Here is a 20,006-nt window from a genome sequence, read left to right as displayed (position 1 = left end):
CTTATTCTTCTGATTATTTCCGTCTCATGATCCGGATCCGCAGTCATTACCTGCCCTAAGTAGATGTATTCCCTTACGACTTCCAGTGCCTCGCTGCCTATTGTAAACTGCTGTTCTCTTCCGAGACTGTTAAACATTACTTTAGTTTTCTGCAGATTAATTTTTAGACCCACTCTTCTGCTTTGCCTCTCCAGGTCAGTGAGTATGCATTGCAGTTGGTCCCCTGAGTTACTAAGCAAGGCAATACCATCAGCGAATCGCAAGTTACTAAGGTATTCTCCATTAACTTTTATCCCCATTTCTTCCCAATCCAGGTCTCTGAATACCTCCTGTAAACACGCTGTGAATAGCATTGGAGAGATCGTATCTCCCTGCCTGACGCCTTTCTTTATTGGGATTTTGTTGCTTTCTTTATGGAGGACTATGGTGGCTGTGGAGCCGCTATAGATATTTTTCAGTATTTTTACATATGGCTCGTCTACACCCTGATTCCGTAATGCCTCCATGACTGCTGAGGTTTCGACAGAATCAAATGCTTTCTCGTAATCAATGAAAGCTATATATAAGGGTTGGTTATATTCCGCACATTTCTCTATCACCTGATTGATAGTGTGAATATGATCTATTGTTGAGTAGCCTTTAGGGAATCCTGCCTGGTCCTTTGCTTGACAGAAGTCTAAGGTGTTCCTGATTCTATTTGCGATTACCTTAGTAAATAGTTTGTAGGCAACGGACAGTAAGCTGATTGGCCTATAATTTTTCAAGTCTTTGGCGTCCCCTTTCTTATGGATTAGGATTATGTTAGCATTTTTCCAAGATTCCGGTACGCTCGACGTTATGAGGCATTGCGTATACAGGGTGGCCAGTTTCTCTAGAACAATCTGCCCACCATCCTTCAACAAATCTGCTGTTACCTGATCCTCCCCAGCTGCCTTCCCCTTTTGCACATCTCCCAAGGCTTTCTTTACTTCTTCCGGCGTTACCTGTGGGATTTCGAATTCCTCTAGACTATTTTCTCTTCCATTATCCATTATGCTTGTATGCTTATAGTAATCTAATAGGCAACTCAATGGCACACTACCCTGTTAATATAAAACCTCATTATAATGAATGCATCTCGATTAGCGGCTAGTAAATCGAATGCCTTTCGATTTTCACGTTTAGAGGGTGCTCAATAGCTGGTCAATTTAAATGTTTGCCAATTGTTAGTCAATTGACGTTTTCTTAATTTTAGTCAATGTAAAGCTTATAGAGTGGAAGTCAATTCACACATCCGTATCTTCAGTCAATTTAATCTTTATCGAGCGCACTCATTAAAAATTGATGTTGAATAGATTTTCTATGTTCTCACAAGAAACGTGGTGCGGAGTAAATTGAAACTTGTAGTATGTAAGGGACGTACCCAGTGCCTTCATGGCGAGCGTTGGCGTGGAAAACGTTCATTGAAAAGCAGCACATACCCAGTGCTCGTCAAAGAGTTTCATCAAACAGCGGCACCTACGCTGTCCCCCATTTAATGTTTCCCCATGTCGGCGTGAAAGAGGTTGAAGAGCGGCACATGTAATCTGACGTTGTAGTTGGTCTGACAGTTGGTTTCGAACCTTGTTCCCTCAGCAGAGCAGCCCGAATCGCTACTCATTCGACCATGGACTGTGACTACCCAGTGACTTTAGTAGGCAGGAAAACGATTAGATACAAACATATTGCATAAATAGATAGCCTCTGGAAAGGGCGTGAAGTAACCGAAGAATGTCAGCGCATTAATGAGCAGCTTTCTTTCGACTTTCTCAGCGGCATCTAAAAAAATGGGTCCATTACCCGCTGCATTCAGGTATCGAAGAATGACACTACTAAAGGAAGTGTGTTCTGCAGGACATAAAGAAGTTTAGTGCCGACCGATTTCAATGATATCCCAAACTCTCCATGTGGTATGCATTAAATGATGGTAAGAATCAACTGCTGGGGTGCACTAATGGGTCGGAATGTGAGGATGAAAAGTTAAGTGGACCTAATTGATTTAATTCATGCATGGACTGCGAGAAAAACAGGCTCTCAGCATGGATACGCATATACAGGGTGTCCTGACTGTAATGCACCAAGACATAAAAATATGCAAATACCACGTAGCTGGACAGAACTGAGGTAATGTTTTCTGTCACTTGGAGATAATCACAATATTGTTTACATTTAACCTAATTACATAATTAGCCTTAATTAATCAATCAACTTCTCAAATATTATAATTACATTAAAAGTGTCAATGGCAAAATTGTAGAGCAACATGAAAAACTGATACAGCTTTCTGTTGCTCAGTATGTGCTGCATAAAAGTGTTTTGCCGTTTTACCGTGATTTCCGAACTTTGTGGAGAAATGTGTTGGCGTTTCAGTTACTTTTGTGCTTGATTGCATAAAATGACGTTCTGGTAAGAAAGTAACTGGAATGCCAGTGCATTTCTCCGCAATGTTCAGGAATCAATATTTCAAAACTGGTGCCATCCGGAGAATTCGTTCCAAGTGGATTTACCTTGCGAACTCCGTTGCATTATGGCCCATTGCAATATGGGCCATAATATATTAGAATTTTAATTAGTGATTTTTGTTTAATAGTCGATTATGCCTTTCAATTTTTGTGCATATAATATCGGCCACTTCGAGTAGGCCAGCTCATGCACCATAATTATGCTAGCTGCGACAGGAAACCTTTAAAAAATTGTGAAAGTTTTTGCTGAGACACCCTGTACGTATACATACCTATGCTTCCGCTAATGGTGTGCTGGTTAGCAGTTGTGTTCTCGACGGAGTTAGGAAAAGAAATAACAAACGCTAGCTGAATATTCTTACTGCGAAAAATATATGCCTTCAGGGGCATTATCGTTCCTTTGCTAAAGCGAACATCTTTTGAGAAGCTTTCGGCTATTCGCTTACATTGATAATCGTCGCCGATGGTTTGTGCATGATTATTTCCTTCTCCCTGTGGCGTGGCTAAAGCCGAGGATGAGGAAATGGCCAGCAATGACGATGGGCGTAGTCGTCGGCATAACGAAAGGACCGGACGGATGCATGGACGAAGCACACGCAGCAGTTTAAAGCTGTTTAACTATGTTGGAGTTACCTATCGCAAACGTACACTGCGCACAAATCCGTCACGCTGTCGTTCACATCTGCGCTAAGAGAAGCGTATAATTGAGGTACGTACATCGGAGTGGAAATCGTGCTTCTGTGCGAGTTTCCGCACGCTTTCAACCAATAGGGGCCGTGTATGCGGAAGAGACCTGCAGATACAATGTACTAGAATTATAGTACACTGTACTGCACAGCATACGTGGCCCACGCATAGACGTGTAGTATAGGTTTGACAGTCCGACGCTTTTCGAGGAAACTAATCCTCGCCACGTCTACAACGTACAGTACTCGCTTGCTATAGCTAGGCAATGGTAGCCTTCCTGGTTCCATGTGCCACAGCTGGCAACGAGCGCGTTCGTGGTGTTTTTGGTTATACGATATTGTATGTTTGTGCTTGTCGCATATGAAATTTGCTCTTGTTCGAACGCACGCAGACACGAGTGAAGGGTTTGTTCGATTCCCGAAAATAAAGAGAAAAAAACTCGCTCCCACAAACTGCGTGTTAGTCAAGAGAATGGGTGCTGCGACGCTTAGGATGTGAAAACGCTAAGGATAGTATAATGCGAAGTGTCGTTTATTGTTGACACGCCCTGCCAACAATTCACCACTGAATAATGTGTACATATAATACTAAAGCCCGCACACTATTCATGCGTAAATAGAATAAAAAACCTAACGCATCATAACAGTGGTTGCATTTCGATATTGACAAACTATTGTAATTCTATGACCTTTATTACCAATTGCCATAAGTATTCGATGATAGATGGACCTTTGTATTCAAAAATTATTGCAGAAAACTTGCCATCGATAAACGTTGTAGGGGGTGCCAAATGCCACCGAACCTATTAACCCCTGTCATCGTTGTGGAATATTTAACTCCTCTCTTTATTAAGCTGCTGTATAGTTTTTTACCCCGTTTTCCCATCTTCATGAAAAGCTGCAACTAGCGTTGCACACACAAGTATTGGACCACATAGGCAGTAGTTGTCATTATTGGAAAGCTGAAGTGGCTAGTCATTGAACTGGTGCCGTCCTTCGCTAACTTGTGGGTATGAATTGCCTTTACACATGCGTGCTCCTTAAGTGCGCATTTCACAATTTTTTTATTGGATGATTTCAGCTTTTCAGTAACTCTTGCCGTTAACGCATTACCTGTTTACCGGAGCCGTGGGCGGCAGTACAGCATATGGTTACTCTATGGCTATGGCTACATCTTGGAGCGCTTTGTACAACTACAATGTGCTTGAAACATTTTCGCGTCGTGCGAATATTTCTGCCAATAGAAAATCATAAAAGGGCCGCTCATTAACGATTCTTTCGCCACCAGTTTTACACCAGAAGTTGAGTAGAATACTGGTAGGTCACTGCAGTGTTAGCTCTTTGTGCTCTCGGATTAAAAACTGCGTCGCATGATGCCACTGCCGAAGTTGTTGCTGCTGTACACATTTCCTGTAAACTGGTAAGCCACAAGCGGTGAGAAGTTTGCAGACAAGTTGTATCTATCCATTGACATCTCAGCGGAACGTACTGCCTATGAGTTACAGCATAGGGAAAGCGAGTTGGGAAGGGTCTCCGATTGAATTTTTCACCATTTAACATTCTTTAACATGCACTCAGTGCGTGGTTCACAATAGCTTTTGCATCGCGAATTGAAGCAGGGACTTCGTACTCAGCAGCCCAACGTCTGCCGTGGTGGCGTAGTGGCTTTGGTGCGGCACTGCTAAGCCCGTAGTTGCGGGATCAAATCCCGGCCCCGGCGGCCGCATTTCGATGGAGTCGAAATGAGAAAAAAAAAAAAGCTGTGTACCGTGAATCGGGTGCACGTTAAGAACCCCAGGTGGCTAGAATTAAGCTGGACTCCCTTATTACCATAATCATAGCGTTAATCATAGCCTCATAATCAAAGCGTGGATTTGGCACGTACAAACCCCAGCTCTCTCTTCTTTTTCAGCAGCCCAACGCCATCACACTGAGCTATCCCAGCAGCTCCTCTGACTTTAGGTATGTTTGCAGCAACGTTACTAGACTAGCTTCAGTTTTAAAACTCGGCGCCGTTGCGCGGAACCGCCACCCGCCCGCGCCTTCGTGGCGCTGCAGTCGCGCCCGGCTTCACTTCCTCACTAGCGGGCTACGCGGGCGGGCCGGACTAAGCATGTAATCCGCGAAACTGTAGCTTTCGCCGAGTTTGTTGAGAATATAAGCAGACGATGCCGACGTGCTGCGCACCTGGCTGCATAGGCGGCTATCGGAACGATGTCGACAGTTCGGCGCGCTGCTTTTTCTGTGCCGCCAGCAATGCGACGCTTCGCTCCGCGTGGAACAGAGCGATTCTGTTGTTGTTGTTGTTGTTGTTGTCCTGAGTGGCCATGGCACATACCCACAGTGGGGGATTGGCCAAGAATCGGGCGGTTTAATTAGGTGCCTAAAATAATAATGATAACAAGGGAGTTAACAATTTGGGCGTGTGAGTTTAAAAGTAAACGTTTTGTGTTTGGAGAAAAAAAGAAATAATCAGATGAAAACCGGGTATAAGATAACAATAAAAATAATAATAATAATAATTAATAAAAGATAAGAAATAAAAGAAAGCTATGGTTGGGAGGGAGAACGATCAATCTAACATGGAAATCGATTAATTTCAATGAGGTAATTTTGGATCGCCAAGCAAACATTTCTGTTGCTGAACCCAACAATGGAGGCTCCAAAAGATAGGATCACAGGCACTGATAAAGTCAGACCAATAGAGCGAAGCGGGATTTCGAGTAGTCGTTTTCTTATAATAGAAAAACGTCTGCAAGACAACAAGAAATGGTCGATTGTCTTCGCTTCGCCACAGAATGAGCATAGTGGTGAGGGGACCAGACCAGACCTGTGGAGGTAGAAGTTCAATGCAGGTATACGGCAGCGCAGCTTCGTGATGGACACTTCAATTTTCCGTGTTCGGCAAAAATCTCTGTTCCAAGGGTGCAGGAGATGTCCGTACTCCACAGAGTTAGTAATTTCGGAGCCTGATACTGACTGTATAATGATACTCCTGCGAAATCTAGCTGCAGTTACATAAGCAGTCAAAGGGCAGCAAGGAAGAATCGGACCACTTATCGATGCCTTGGCTAGAGAGTCTGCAATTTCATTAATGATTAGTCCTTTATGGCCGGGCACCCAAATCAAACGCACGCTTCTCAAGTAACCAGGTACCAATGATTGAAATGTCCTCATCACGCGAGAATCACTAGAAGCAGTAAGGGATGAGCACAATGATAAAGAATCAGTAACTATCACGGCTGACGTAATTGATAGTCCTAATTTGCGTAATGCTAGCACCACGGCCATGAATTCGGCTATTCCTTGTGCTGACCGGCACACGCGCTCGTGCCACTGCTCCTACGTTCATCGTCGTCTTCCACAGCTGGCTGCGTTGCCGTTCATCATTCCAGCGTAGAATTTCACTTCTGTCATCGTAATGGGGAGGCCGCGTTTACGGTGGGAGGGGCCATTGCTTAAGGCAGTATGAGCCACTCATTGTCTTACGTAACGGATAGATTTAATTTCTGAAGAAACTTAATTTTGAATAATCGCAAATCGGGCGAAAGCAGCTAATCACGCCTCCGAGCAAACTCGAGACATCGAACGCAAGCGACAACGGCGGACTACGGGCATATCGTCAGTGACGTCGTTCTCTCCGTCGCAGCCGATTGTGTGTGTTACCGCATAATTCAGAAATACTTTAATGAATCCTCTAGATTAACCCAGTGATAAACACGGGCCGCACGTTTCAGCTTCGCTGGTTAACCATCTTCACGGAGTGGAAGAGCAGATGATATTTTTGTGTGTGTGTGTGTGTGGCTTGTGTGTTCAAAGACTGACCTCATCTTTCTTTTTGTTGCGCTTCTTTGGCGTGGCGAGAAGCCTCGGTGGGGATGAAGATCATCCTAATCACACACTTTGGCCAAATGTTCAGGCTTCTGAGCCTAAACTGCGCGAAACGTTAAGACGGCAGGAAAAAACACAGCTTCTGCGCTTCGCTCTATGCGTTTCCTTCTTTCGTGCAGTTTACCCTTATTACAGTATGAACCAACTGGCCCGATAAATCTTATTGCTGTAGGTGGATACCGCTTTCTCATGGTATCACTAATTCGGACAAGGGAGAACGCCAGCGAGCGTGAAACACGCGCAAACTGCCCGTCCGCACGGGCTGAAGGCTGCGGCGAGGCGTCTGCAGTGGAGCCCGATGGAACGGCGCTGCCATCTGGCGGCTGTCACAGAAGTGGGGACACCAGCTGTAAGCGCGCGGGCGGAGAGTTTTACAACTGAAGCTAGTCTAGTAACGTTGGTTTGCAGGTTGTTGCTGCGCAACGGGGAGACAGGTGTGTGCCCTTTTACGCCCTCTTGGCGCTGTCAGTTTCGATTTCGCGCGCAAAGTGGTGCGGAACCATGACCTGTTCGGCAACCAGCTCGAACCTCAGATAGTGAGGCACTTCCCTTCGTGTTATCGTACAAATTTTCCTTTCTAATTTCTTTTTTCTCATTCTTGTTAATCTGCATGGTCTTTTTCGTTTCCATTCTTTGCATCCAATTCGCGTCTCCGTTTCTCTCATTTTCTTTCCGATTCCTCGTGGTTGTCTATCTGCACTTTCAATTATCCTGCACTTGGTTGTGTAATGGTTGGAGTCGGGCATGATATAGATGGTAGCTAGCCCATACCGTCGTCCAACTTATCCACGCTGAAGATGTTGTTGAAGGGAGACTTGTTCTCATCGAGAACGAGGAATATGGGATTTAATAACAGTATCTACATGAGAACGTTACAGTTCATCAGTCTAGCATGACTGAGAGAGAATGCACACTGAGGAGCCGCCAACGGCTCCTTAAAGGGACCCTGAAATGCTTTTGATGATTTTCTACAAACGTACTGAGTTGTTAGAGTAGGTCCTTCTGATCATTAATTGACACATCTAAGTGCTCCGCGTAAGCGTGTAATTTCTTATCAGGTTTTAAAATGCGCATCGCTGCCGATCGAAGCACACTGCTCGGCGGAATTTTAAGCCGTCCCCACCCATATGACGTCAGTGGGGCGAGCTATCCGATTGGCTGACCAGGACGCGTGATCGATAACTTTTCCAGCTTTATGGTAAACAAATGATGTTTGTAATAGTTGGGATGTTAGTTAATTTGTTTTTATAAAAAGAAAGTAACATAAAGAGAATGCGCAAGAACAATTTTTCAGTACACTTAAGCACTTCCGGCACACAGCGCCTGTCGTCTGCTTGTGTTACAACGTACTCCATTTTGACGAGAGCTCCGCGGTCAGAGTCGGTCTCAGTCTTTTCGCGAGCACTATGATTCGACTTTGTTGCCTTGTGGACTGCAAACGTAGCGACTGGCAATATGTCAAGCTGTGACATCGTCTACCTCTGCAAGGCAGGGTACGAGCAAACTGGCTACTGGGCATCGGACTGCCGCTATCCGACCGGCGCCAGGATTTGCGGGTTTGTGGCCGTCACTTTGCACCGGAAGATACGCAATAGCGTTTCGCGAGTCCGGTATTAGGGCAAACGCAAGCGCAAGGGGACAGGGTCTGGCCGTTTGACTGTGCCATAACGGGATGAACCATGAGATGAGCAGAAGGGCAAATGCGAATGGTCTGCACGGTGAAGCCACCTGGTGGCACAGAGCTCAACCATACACAGTAGCATCAACGAAGTGTATAGACAAGAACGGCACCGAGAGCGGCGCTGCTGCGCCGGCGTTGAGAGCGCCGCATGCGGAGCAAAATTCTATTAGCGGTGGTACCCCTCTCCCATCTCTCGTTCGCGCCGCCTTGATTGCCTCCTGCACTGCGCGTGTTTGGGCACGTTTCGCGCCGCGCGCGGTGTGTGCGCGTGGACATTTCCTTCGAAGGGCGGTGTACAGTCTCTCTCACATTTAGGGGAAAACTCGAAGAGCAGCAGCTCGCGCAGATGCTCGAGGGGCGGGATCTTGAACGGCGTCGTCTGCTACGGCGGCGCACGCTGGCCACATTGTCGAGAAACGTTCTACTGTCAGGTGCAGGGCGCTGATCACATCGTTACTGCGTGAAAGGAGCCGGTATTCTTTGCTAAGCGTTGCGCGACGCCCACTGAACGCCTCGAATGTAAGTTCATCGCTGCATGGCAGTCATAGACGACGTACTGATTCCATACATTCTTGACGGCCCGTTTCTGGAAGGCGACTATATATTCTAACGCGATAGGACGCCGATCCACACTGCTCGTGCTGTGCAAGAACTGCTAGAAGAGCGCGCAGTCACTCTCTTGGAGCGGCCGCCTCAATCCCCGGGCGCCAACATCATTTAAAATGTCTGGGGCTCGTTGAAAGTATCGCTGGCGCAACATCCCCTCTATCAGTCGCCCGAGGATAGGCTTCGATCCACCATCGTCAGTGACTGAGACGTGCAGCGAATGAACACATCCCTGATCAAGTCATTCTACACTTCACTGCCTTCCAGGATGAGCGCTGTCATCGCTGCCGCTGGGGACATGACGAGATACTAACTGAAGTTCCGAGCGTGACGTGTCCAATTCCCCACCGGCGGGCAGGGTCTGTCTGGTGTAGCGAATGATTGTCGAGAAAAATCACTTCCAGCTCATTGTCTGAACCTAAAACGTTCATTTAATCGTGTCCGTTTGTTTCACCGTGTTCGACTCCCATTGTTGAGTGCTTTGCTTTCCTTTCGAGTCAAACAAAGACTGAGCACGTTGCGCGCACATCTTGGTGCGTTTTGTCGCTGCTCATTACGGTAGCACACACAGTGAAGAAATATACGTGCACACGCTCAGTACTCCGGCCTTTCGAAAGAACAAATGAACCATGTTGTCAAAAGAAGTTTGTGGAACTCCATTATCGCCAATGAAGGATCAGAGTCGGGCGACGCACAACGTTTAGTAAAGAATATCAGCTCAGTTCCTGCAGTACCGATGAAATCGGTGCACTGCCCCTGACAGTACTACGCTTCCTGAAAATGCGGCCAGCGCGCGCCGCCGTAGCAGACGACGCAGATCACGACACTGCCCCTCAAGCGTGTGCGCCTGCTCGAGCTGCTGCCGCCGCACGACTCCATTGCTTGCCGCATCGCGACGCAATACGTTCCGAGTTTTCCCCCTAGTGTGAAACAAACTGCACACGCTATATTTGCCTTTAAGAAGATCGGTACGCTTGACGATTATTTTTGTGGCTGCAATGCGGCGAAAGGGCAGCGTCTGCTTAACCATGTAAGGGACGCTGAGCAGGTAATTGGAAACGACATCGTATGTGCCGCCGGAAAAATCGTCACCACATACGATGCGGCACATACATACGGCACCTACGAGCTAAAGTCATTTTTGCAGTTTCTCGCATTATGTTTGCTACAAATCCGTGTTGTCTCTGATGACGACAACGGACTTATATCGACACTGTGCGGAAATAAACAAGATATATCGCTGCATAGCACAAGTACGACATGCGCACACAACTTTAACTAGTACGTCCCCTACAATATGGAATAGAGGCAGCAATGTAGACAGCTTGGTCATTTTTTAACAGTACTCAAGAGACGGAAGTTGAAAGTATTATTAATCATTCCTGCTTCAGCAATGCCGGCGCGACCAAGACGCGGGTGTGTATCGTCCAGTAACCCGATCGATCGGTGCAGTGGTGAAGCGGGAATGAACTCCGGTCATGTTCAATGCATCATGCACATATTGAATTTCTCGGCACGCGTGAACTTCGGCCACTGCTAGCGCATACAACAGACGTGGTTTCCATTCTTGGGCAGCGCACATACAAACGAAACACGAGAAAGAAGACAGGACAAGCTTGCGCTCGTTGAACTTAAAGTTTTTATATGAATAAAAGGATTATGTACCGAGTAATTATTAATTTCACGTGGGTTACATATAGAAACCGTCATACACTCAGGAGTGATCAATGAACGAGCTCGCTTCGTTTGCCAGATGTTTACTTCGCTCGGCGCACCGCAGTAATCCATGTCTGTCGTCTGCTTCTTTCGTACCATTTTCTTGTGAATCGGCAGAATTTCACTGGTGGCATCAACCTTTTCATGTTTACATTGCTGTCGTGACAGTTAACAACACAATAATAATTTCCGGTCATCCGAAGAGGCGCCGTCGCAAACATGAGACGTTTCGCGCGCAGCGCGAACTGAACGCGGGCGCGACCGCGAAGGGAAGCGGCGACGGAAACCACCGTTGGAGATGAAATCGTGCCGCCAGGGGAGAAACGAGCGCTGGCGTCTAGGATGAAACTTGGCGTGCGGTCGTCTATTCTTTGCTGCTGGAGTGTATTTTTCGCAGGAGTGTAATTATCAACACGTTATTTTTAAAAGTGTTTAAAATGTTTTACACTTGGTTAGAGCAATATTAGCGCTTTGTTTGGCTGGTTAAGCGCTGCGCCAACAAGTGTCTGGACCGTGCAGACCGACCAGGCCGCTCACGTACGTCCACGCTAAAGTTCCTTCATCAGCTTGAGTTTATGCCTCCAGTCATTTGCCGAAATGACCAGCTTGCCTGTGGTTACCGGAATACAAGACATGTTCGGCGTTACGACAGAATGCTCGCAACGCACGCTGCTTCGATAGCTCTCGCTTGGGGTCGACAGCCAAGCGGCTAGCGGAGAGGTTTTGTGCGGCCGGGATCCAAAACAACCGGAAGTGGACGATGCGACGTCGCATCGTGACGCAGAACCAGTGAAGGCGGAGCTTAGCCCGCTTGCTCGGCGAATGAGTTGAGGAGGAAAAGCATGGCTAGGGAGGAGGGTAACTTCTAATCGCTTGTAGCTCCATTAATACGTAACGCTTCACTTAAATTGTGGTGCGAATTTTCTACTTAAGCTGTACCCTACGCGTCCTCAAAATTTGTCCGAACCGTTTCAAGGGCCCTTTAAATACACTGTCCTCCCTATATCCCTAGTTGAGGGAAAATGGCAGTTCACTGCTGACCGATTCGGAGCGTCCAAAGTCATCGTAGCTGACCCGCCTTTGAGAGGGAGGGAGGGCTTATGCACTCACTTCCGCACAGGTTGCACCGACCACGCCGAGGGGAGTGGGTTCTCGCAGACACGGCGCCGTCCCGAGCAGGCGCCTCTTTATCCCAGAGTCGACTCCGCAGACAATGGTCGCCGTGTCTGTCCATTGACTGACGACTTCTAAGCTGCGTGAGACGGCACCGCAAAATATCTCCCAGGAGCTCCCCTGCTCCAAACAGACCATGAAGGCGGCGGCGATTCCACTAACAATAGTTGCTCCGCTGACCACGTCGAGACATCTCGGCGCCGTGCCCCTGTTGACGCGGCTTATGTCTTCACAAAGCAGGTTGACGCCACAGCAGACATCCCGGCGCCGATCGGCTGGGGACGACGGTCGCTTCCCAGAAGAATGCCGCCCCCGCGGCTGCGGCTGGCTGCGAAAACTTTGCACGTCGGCACCCCTGCAGGCCGTTCGTAATAATTGCTAGCTTTCTTGACCGCTTCCTCCATTCTCTGTCAACGCTTTTTAGGTACAGATACCTGTGCAATTTAGCCGCCCATTTATTTTGATCATGTTCCTTAGTCTTTACTCACAACTAATTTTGCTCTGGGCTTCTCTGACTTCAAACGAGGCCCTACACATGTCACATTGCGCTGCCTCGTTTGTGGTTTTGCCATGGGCTCCCAAAGCCAACCGGGCCAACGATTTTTGGTGAACTTTTAACCCCGATAAGATATCCGATTTTAGGCACACAATGGCATTTGCGAACGTCAGCGCTGGCACCAAAACTCCATTACAGATTCCACGAACCACTACGTATTTACTGTGCCCCCAAAATGCCCTATATTTCATTAATGCTGCGTTCCGCTTCACTTTAATTTTCAGGTTATCTTGGTGGAAAGACTAAGTCACTCCTTCGTTTATGTATACGCCGATGTACTTTGTTTGACTATGGTATCACTTGCTGTTGAATTTACACCACGTAGTTACTCGTCTCTTCATTAAAGGTCATAATTCCCGATTTCTCGGAGCTAAATCTAAGGCCTAGATTTGTCGTTACGTTGCCACAGATATTCGCAAGTGTCCGCAAATCTCTTGCATTGTCCGCTAGCAGCACTATGTCGTCCGCATACATCAGTCCAGGGACCGCCTGTTGCACCATTTGTTCATTACACGTGTATGATAAATCAAATCCTAATTGTCTGTTTTCCAGTTGTCTTTGTATGCCCTTGACATAAAGCGTGAACAACAACGGATACAGAGGGCATCCTTGCTTCATTCCTTGGTGAATTTCCACCACTTCATTACAATTAACTTCGGCCTTCGCATACAATTTTTACTCGGTTGCCTCGATATATCTCCCTCAGAAACCCCACGAAATCTTCATCTGTGCCTTTGTGCTGAGAATATGCCATAACGACTCCCTGTTTACGTTGTCATAGGATCCCTTATTATCTAGACATGCTGTCCCTAAACGTATATTCTGAGCTACTGAAATCTCTATGCATTCGGTTAGAAGTAAAATATTTTAAGCGCCTGCCTGGTCTGGACCCATTCTCTAGTTTCCCCCAGTACATCATTTGTTTCAGCCCATTTCGACAGTTCCAATTTTATGGCTTGCATTTCCATTCTATATAGCACCGACGTTACCGTAACTTGCCTGTAAGAGCTCGACCGATACTTATCAGCTTTGCCTTTGTAGATGAGGTTAATTTTGCTATCACGCCAACCAATTCGGGTTTTCTTCGTTTTAATTACTTGTTCAATGACAGTCAGCAGCGCTTTGCTCTACGGACCGAGGTTTTTGATTAGCTGTGTTGGGATTTCATCGAATCCTGCGGCGGTGTTATTAAGGGCATTTTCTGCTTTTTCCCAGTAAAAGCTTTCTTTTTTTTATCTCTCAGGCTTCTCTGTTGTAGCTGCATCTGCTTGGTTCTGAACTGTGCTTTCCTTTGTGCCCAAGTTAGTCCTAACAGTGCCTGCGATGTACGGCAGCGCATCGCGCAACCCCTAAGTATAGTTACTGTATGTGGCAGCATATACAGTAACTCTACCCCCAAGTAGAAGGCAGCGCCGCTCCTCAACTGAAGTAGACACCGCACTTCAGGAAACATGACCTCCGACATCTTCGGCGCGCCAGGGACGCGTCTTGGAGGCCTCGTCAAAAAATTTGGTACAGAGGAGTTGCTGCAGAAACAACCCTTCGCTTCGCTCCATCGCCTTGGAGCAGACACTGAAAACTGGCAGCAAAATGAGGTGCCAGGAATCTGCAGTGATTGCTTTAGTCGGCATGTGGCGAGATTATTTTTAGGGTCGACGCTTTGTCAATATAAGGACACAAACATACCGGAGCAAATATTCGCAATTAAGCGAGGCCTGTGTGTGATGCAGGAAAAATCCGGAGACCACTCAGTACATTCTAATAGAATGCTAAGGGATACACATAGCGAGAGTACGTAAATTACAACCTTCAGAAGCGCTTGGATTCAAAGTAGAAAAGCAGACGGAAGTATCAACCTGTCAGCAGTCGAGATAAGCAAGAGAGCTTTAGAGAATTGTTGAATGGTGATAAAAAAAGGAACAGGGAATGGACTGATCCGACCAGATCCATCACAGGCATGGGCAGTGGTGCAAGGTAGGTAGAAAAGATTAAAGATATGTGTAATAGAATGCTAAAAAATAGCATTAATAACATACTTGAGTAACTCAAGCAGGCTAGGTGACGATTTGTCCCATCCCCGTTTCAAAGGGGATGCCAATAAATAATCACCATCATCATTACCGCGTAGAGTTTGCAAGTTTGAAGTTTATGTCGGGCAACTAGAAACAAAGAAAAGAAATATACCGTTGCCTAGGTGACCGGTGAAAAGGCAAGAAAGCCTGACAGAGCGCCTGCCCCCCGGAAACCAAAATTCACCACAAGAATAGCACAATACTCAGTGTTAAAATTGCACAAAAACTGTGGTAGACAAGAAGAAATAAAAAAGCGATAGTCATAAGACGCAAGACGTATAGGTGTGTATAGTAACGCTTTTGTACATAGTTACTGTAAAGACTCACTTTACGTTTGGCAGCACATACAGTAACTCAGGGGATTTCACCGTAGCCGGTGCCTAAATGGTCGCCATTTTTAAGGTTGGTGACGCCTACAACCAGGGTTGCCGTTATACGAAGTGATGCGGGGCGCACGACTACGAGTTTTGCTACAAGTTACGCGTACATGAAGCCAATAAGTAGAGTCGATTCGGCTTGTCCGGAGCTGGTCGTCGGGTGGTCCGGCCATGGGAACGCTGACGTGCGCTTGGTCAACCTGCATACAAATAGGGCTTTGACTTCACTTGGCAGGACATGTAAACGCGCTTGGGTCGGAAGCCTTCTGACTTCACCCGTAAGCGTTGAGTTAATGTAAACGAAGTTAATGACAAAGCTGATGAAAATGACGTACTGAAGTATACGTTGAAATATAGCACGTTTAACAACCGCCTCAGAATGATATGCCTTACAAGGTTATTTCATGTATTTTTTTTCTTCTTGTTGTCTATCTTGTACGTGTCCACGCCTGTCCTTTCGTGATCCGTCCTTCTTTCTTTGTTTTTGCTCGCCCTGCAGATTCCCTATTTTTTTTCAGATATCATTTGTACGTGGAGCAGCTTTCTCTTCTTCGCACGACTTGCCTTGCACGATAATAAAACGAAAGTGTTTTTGCGTAATAGCTTTTAAGCTTACGTCAAGTTAAAGCTCCGTGTGTGAAACATTCTAAGCGTTACTCGAAACATGAGAGATTGCGCTATCACAGTTCGGACTCTGACTTTCTTTTTTACTTTTTCTTTTTTTGCATAACCTAAAATGTTGTCGATGTTGCTACGAGCAACTGTGTTGGTCATTGTGACGAGAAAATTGAGAATGACCGCTCTTCTGCTCTTCTCCGTGTCTTTCGTTGCAGGTTGACGAAACGGCTTTTCGAAGGGAACTTCTTGCAAAGTTTAAGAGGAGCAGATAACTTACGAGGAAACGACGGACGTGGCGGTTTGCGTAGACAACGTATATTTAGATCAGCCCGTTGTTCAGGCAATACTGCCTTCTTTGCACTCTTGCTGCATCTGAAAAGAAGGTGAAGACGATCTACGAGGAAGAAGATATACAGTGGCCGCGCGCGGTCCTGTTTTACTCTCGGAATTCGCGGCCGATAACCCAAAGTGCGTTCTGTGAGGACACAGAGAAACAACAAGCTCGGAAGTATGACCCAGTGCTTGGACACTAGAGCAGGAACAAGTCTGTCACCACAGAGCCAACGACCTATTGCCGAAAGACAGACGCCAACGATGGAGCCGCTATCCGATGAAAGCGCCCAGAGCTACCTCCTGCACCTGGGAGTTTCCAAGCCCTCCGAGCCCACCTTGGACTTCCTCGATCGACTGATCAGGGCGCACCTAGAGCGCGCCACCTTCGAGAATCTGGACGTGCTGCTGGAACGACGCATCAGCCTCGACGCTGAGGCCGTACTCGGCAAGGTGACTGGACGCGGCCGCGGTGGCTACTGCTACGAGCTCAACTCTGTCTTCGCCCGCCTGCTGCTGGCGCTCGGCTACAGCGTGCGCCTGCGAGCGGCCCGCTTGCGTCTCTCGACTCCCGACGACTCGGACAAGCGCACGCGCCTCTCCCACATGGTGCTGCTGGTCGAACTGACCGACGGCCGGCGCTACATCGTGGACGTCGGCATGGCGCAGTGCGGTCTGCATCGGGCGCTGCCCCTGGAAGGCGACGCGACTCCGTTCCGCCTTCGCAGCTTGGACGCGACGGAGGCCGTCGAGGTCGCGGTGCCCACGAGCGACGGCGGCTGGAAGGCCTTCTACGTCGTCGAACCGTACGACCTCGACTGGCTCGACTTCGGCGTCTTCAACTGGTACTCGTCGACCCACCCGGACAGCGCGATGCGGCGCCTCCTCTTGGTGGGACGCCGATCGTCCCGGGACGACGGCTGTTGGCTGCGGCTCATCAACGACCGGTTCGTGCGCTGGTCGGCGATACATGGCGTCGTCGAGAAACGCGTGATGCGGGACGAGAACGACATCCTCGAGATTCTGCGAGATGAGTTCGGGCTGAACCTGAACGCGGCGGACGACGTCGCGCCGCTGCGTGTTCGCTTGCGAAGCCTGCTGGAGAATTTGAGGCTGGGCCAGAACCTCTTTCTGAAGAAACCGATGTGGCCGGAGGGATAACTGCAGCGTTGTCGTCGCGGTGACGAAAATTATTTTTGCTGTGTAATAGAAAAAGAGATAGCTGAAACAACATCTTTTGTGCGATAAATATGTATACGTACCATATGCTTGTTGCGTGCTCGATAAATATAGTATGGGATGGCACAGCGAGCCCAGAGAAAGAATTTTATTGACTGGAAAAGGCAGAGAGGTCGGCCGGAAAGTGGAGTATCTGGCCTGCTACTCTGTGAGAGGGAAGGGGAAGAAGAGAAGAAAGGGGTCACAATGGGGGATGATTATGATGGGAGCAACGAGATGAAAGAACACATCGCAAATGTGTTACCATCAAAAGCTCGTGTCCAGGCCCGTGTCGCCTAAGAAGCGTGAACAAGAACGCATTGTCTCTATCGTCTGCCAAATCTGCGGCCATGTGCCTAGCAGGAGGTCCTTCGATAGTGGTCTGCTGTCTAAATGCCTCAAGGTAGCTGCTGGTAGCTGCCAGTGTCAGTCTTTCGCGCGCATACACAGGTCACACCACGAGTACATGGTCTGTAGTCTCAACACTACACGCTGAACAGTCCGGGGAGTCCGCCAGTCCAATGATGTGCCTGTACCTGCACGTGAAAGCGACGCCTAAACGTAGTCTGTTTATCAGGTATGCGTTAGGGCGTGGATTTCCACGTGGAACAGAAATAGCATAGCGGGATCAAGCCTTTTAAAGCGGACGTGGCGAGCGTCTAGGTGGTCCCAGTATCTTCTGCTCGCACTCCTCCGACAGGAGGCACGTCATGTCCGGTCTAGATAGGGTGCCTCGATGCATGCCCGCGCTCCGGGCGCACATCGAGGCACCCTAGGTCTAGAGGACGGCACAACAGTTCGCAGGCCACTGCTGAGGGCGCGCCTTGCTGAGCATCGGCCGTGTTATTACCAGTGAGCCCACAATGTCCCGGGATCCATTGGAACAATATTGGGTACTCTTGAGGGCATGAAAGGAGCAAGGTGATCTGCAGCTCCAGAGCCTGACAGACGGTGTGGCGCAGGAAGCATCCCAAAATTTACAGCGCGGGTTTTGAGTCCGTGAAGATGCACCACTATTGAGGTCGTACCCCACAGATGTAGCGAATCGCTTTCCGAATGGCCACAATCTCTGCCGCGGTTGATGTAGAATTATGTTCTAAACCGAAACTTCAAGTCGACCGCTGGGTGGGTATCGCCACAGCTGCTGCCGATGCCTTTGGTGACACAGATTTGTCAGCGTACACATGAACACAGGTTTGGTATTGTGGCCAGATGTATGCCAGAGCAAGTTGCTGCAATCCCATAACGGGAACGAATGATTTACTTAGTGTGCCGGGGACATGCAGGCACACTGAAGGTTGAGCCATCAGCCATGGTGGTTTGACGGGGTGCTATGGAATGGTGTAGCCTGATATTATGTGGGGTAAATGGCGGCGGAATGCACTTGTGAAGCTGCTGTCCGGCCACTCATGAAGAATCGACGTCATCGGATGGCGATGGTGTGTGAGTAAGTGTAAATACACACGAAGTGGTTCGTGGGACACGTATACCGGTAATGGGAAGACGCGGGCTTCCTCAATTGTGCCTTTGTTGGATGCACGCCGTGGCAAGCCAAGGCATACTTTGAGTGCCTGCGTTTGAACGCTCTCTAATGTACACCCGTGAGCAAAATTATACGGACCACAGGGTTGCCCCCCCCCCCCCAAGAAAACGGAATTCTTTGTAATTAGCACGCATAAATGGAAACTGACGAGTGCATTAGAAAATTCGTAATGGCAAGTTGAAACTGCAGTCTTTCATTCCAAGTTACATTTAAAGACAGAGGAGAAAATGTTCTTATCGCGCAATCATTGGTCCGTATACTTTTGCTTACGGGTGTACGTAAGCAGGAAATGCTCAAGTTTGAGAGTATCGGGAGGCTGTAGCGAATGTAGCCTACGAATAGAGATTGGTAAAGCCGTAGTAAGGAACCCTCCGTGGGGCCCCACTTCGTGCCTGTTACGAAGCAAGAACATGGCAAAAAAGTGTAAGTTTTTGCTTCAGCATATTAACGTGCCTCGACTATGACATACCGCGGTCAATGATAATGCCCAAGAATCTGTGGTGGAAGGTATCACAACACCGTTAATGGAGAACGGGTAGATGCAGACAGATTTGAGCGTAAACATACCCAGCAATTCTGGACATGCGTTCAGTTTCTTTTTTCGCCACCACGTGGCGTATCGACCTTAAAGATTTGAAATTCGCGCCGTGACGTATGCCATGACGCACAACTAAAGAAAACATAAAAAGAAGCACATCCTGAGACTGTTGCTTCACCTCGCCACTTGGAAACGAGCGCGGTTTTGTATCAGCCTTATCTTCAGGACAACCTGCCACTTGCTCGACTTGGAATGAATTGACGGTTTTGCTAGATACCTTGCCAGACAGCTCGTCGGCATTCCGGGTGAGATGTCTGGCCGAGATAACGGCTCTCGCCCCGCAAAGCGTCCGTTGGGTTTCCTTTCTTCATCGTTTTTTCTCATTTGCGCACGTCTGCGGCCGCGGGCTGCCGTATAGTCAGCGTTATTTTTCGTGTGTTTTCTAAGAACCTGTGTGATTCAATAAGAGGAAGCTTAGGCTCAGGCCTTCCTTCGATGCCGGCTGCTCAAATACATGTAAA

General features: G+C 47.9%; 1 protein-coding gene across 6 annotated transcripts in view; it reads left to right on the top strand.

Annotated features, from left to right (window-relative positions):
• LOC135906848 (arylamine N-acetyltransferase / N-hydroxyarylamine O-acetyltransferase-like) overlaps window positions 1–20,006 on the top strand; it is a 72,453-nt gene that overhangs the window by 38,847 nt on the left and 13,600 nt on the right. For 2 of the 6 annotated variants that reach the window (XM_065438450.2, XM_065438451.2), the window contains 2 exons: window positions 5,082–5,128; window positions 16,072–17,450. The exons of 1 other annotated variant lie outside the window; for it this stretch is intronic. In XM_065438450.2, the coding sequence (XP_065294522.2) occupies window positions 16,367–17,347 (981 nt within the window). In that variant the 5' untranslated portion in view covers window positions 5,082–5,128; window positions 16,072–16,366 and the 3' untranslated portion in view covers window positions 17,348–17,450. Of the gene's footprint in view, window positions 1–5,078; window positions 5,129–16,071; window positions 17,451–18,160; window positions 18,844–20,006 lie in introns of those variants that run through there. 3 more of the 6 variants (XM_065438449.2, XM_065438453.2, XM_070538521.1) reach the window with 3 other exon arrangements.

The sequence above is a fragment of the Dermacentor albipictus genome, chromosome 5 (genome assembly GCF_038994185.2).
Source record: "Dermacentor albipictus isolate Rhodes 1998 colony chromosome 5, USDA_Dalb.pri_finalv2, whole genome shotgun sequence".
In the NCBI taxonomy this organism is placed as follows: domain Eukaryota; kingdom Metazoa; phylum Arthropoda; class Arachnida; order Ixodida; family Ixodidae; genus Dermacentor; species Dermacentor albipictus.
This window is presented reverse-complemented; position numbering and strand designations above follow the sequence as displayed.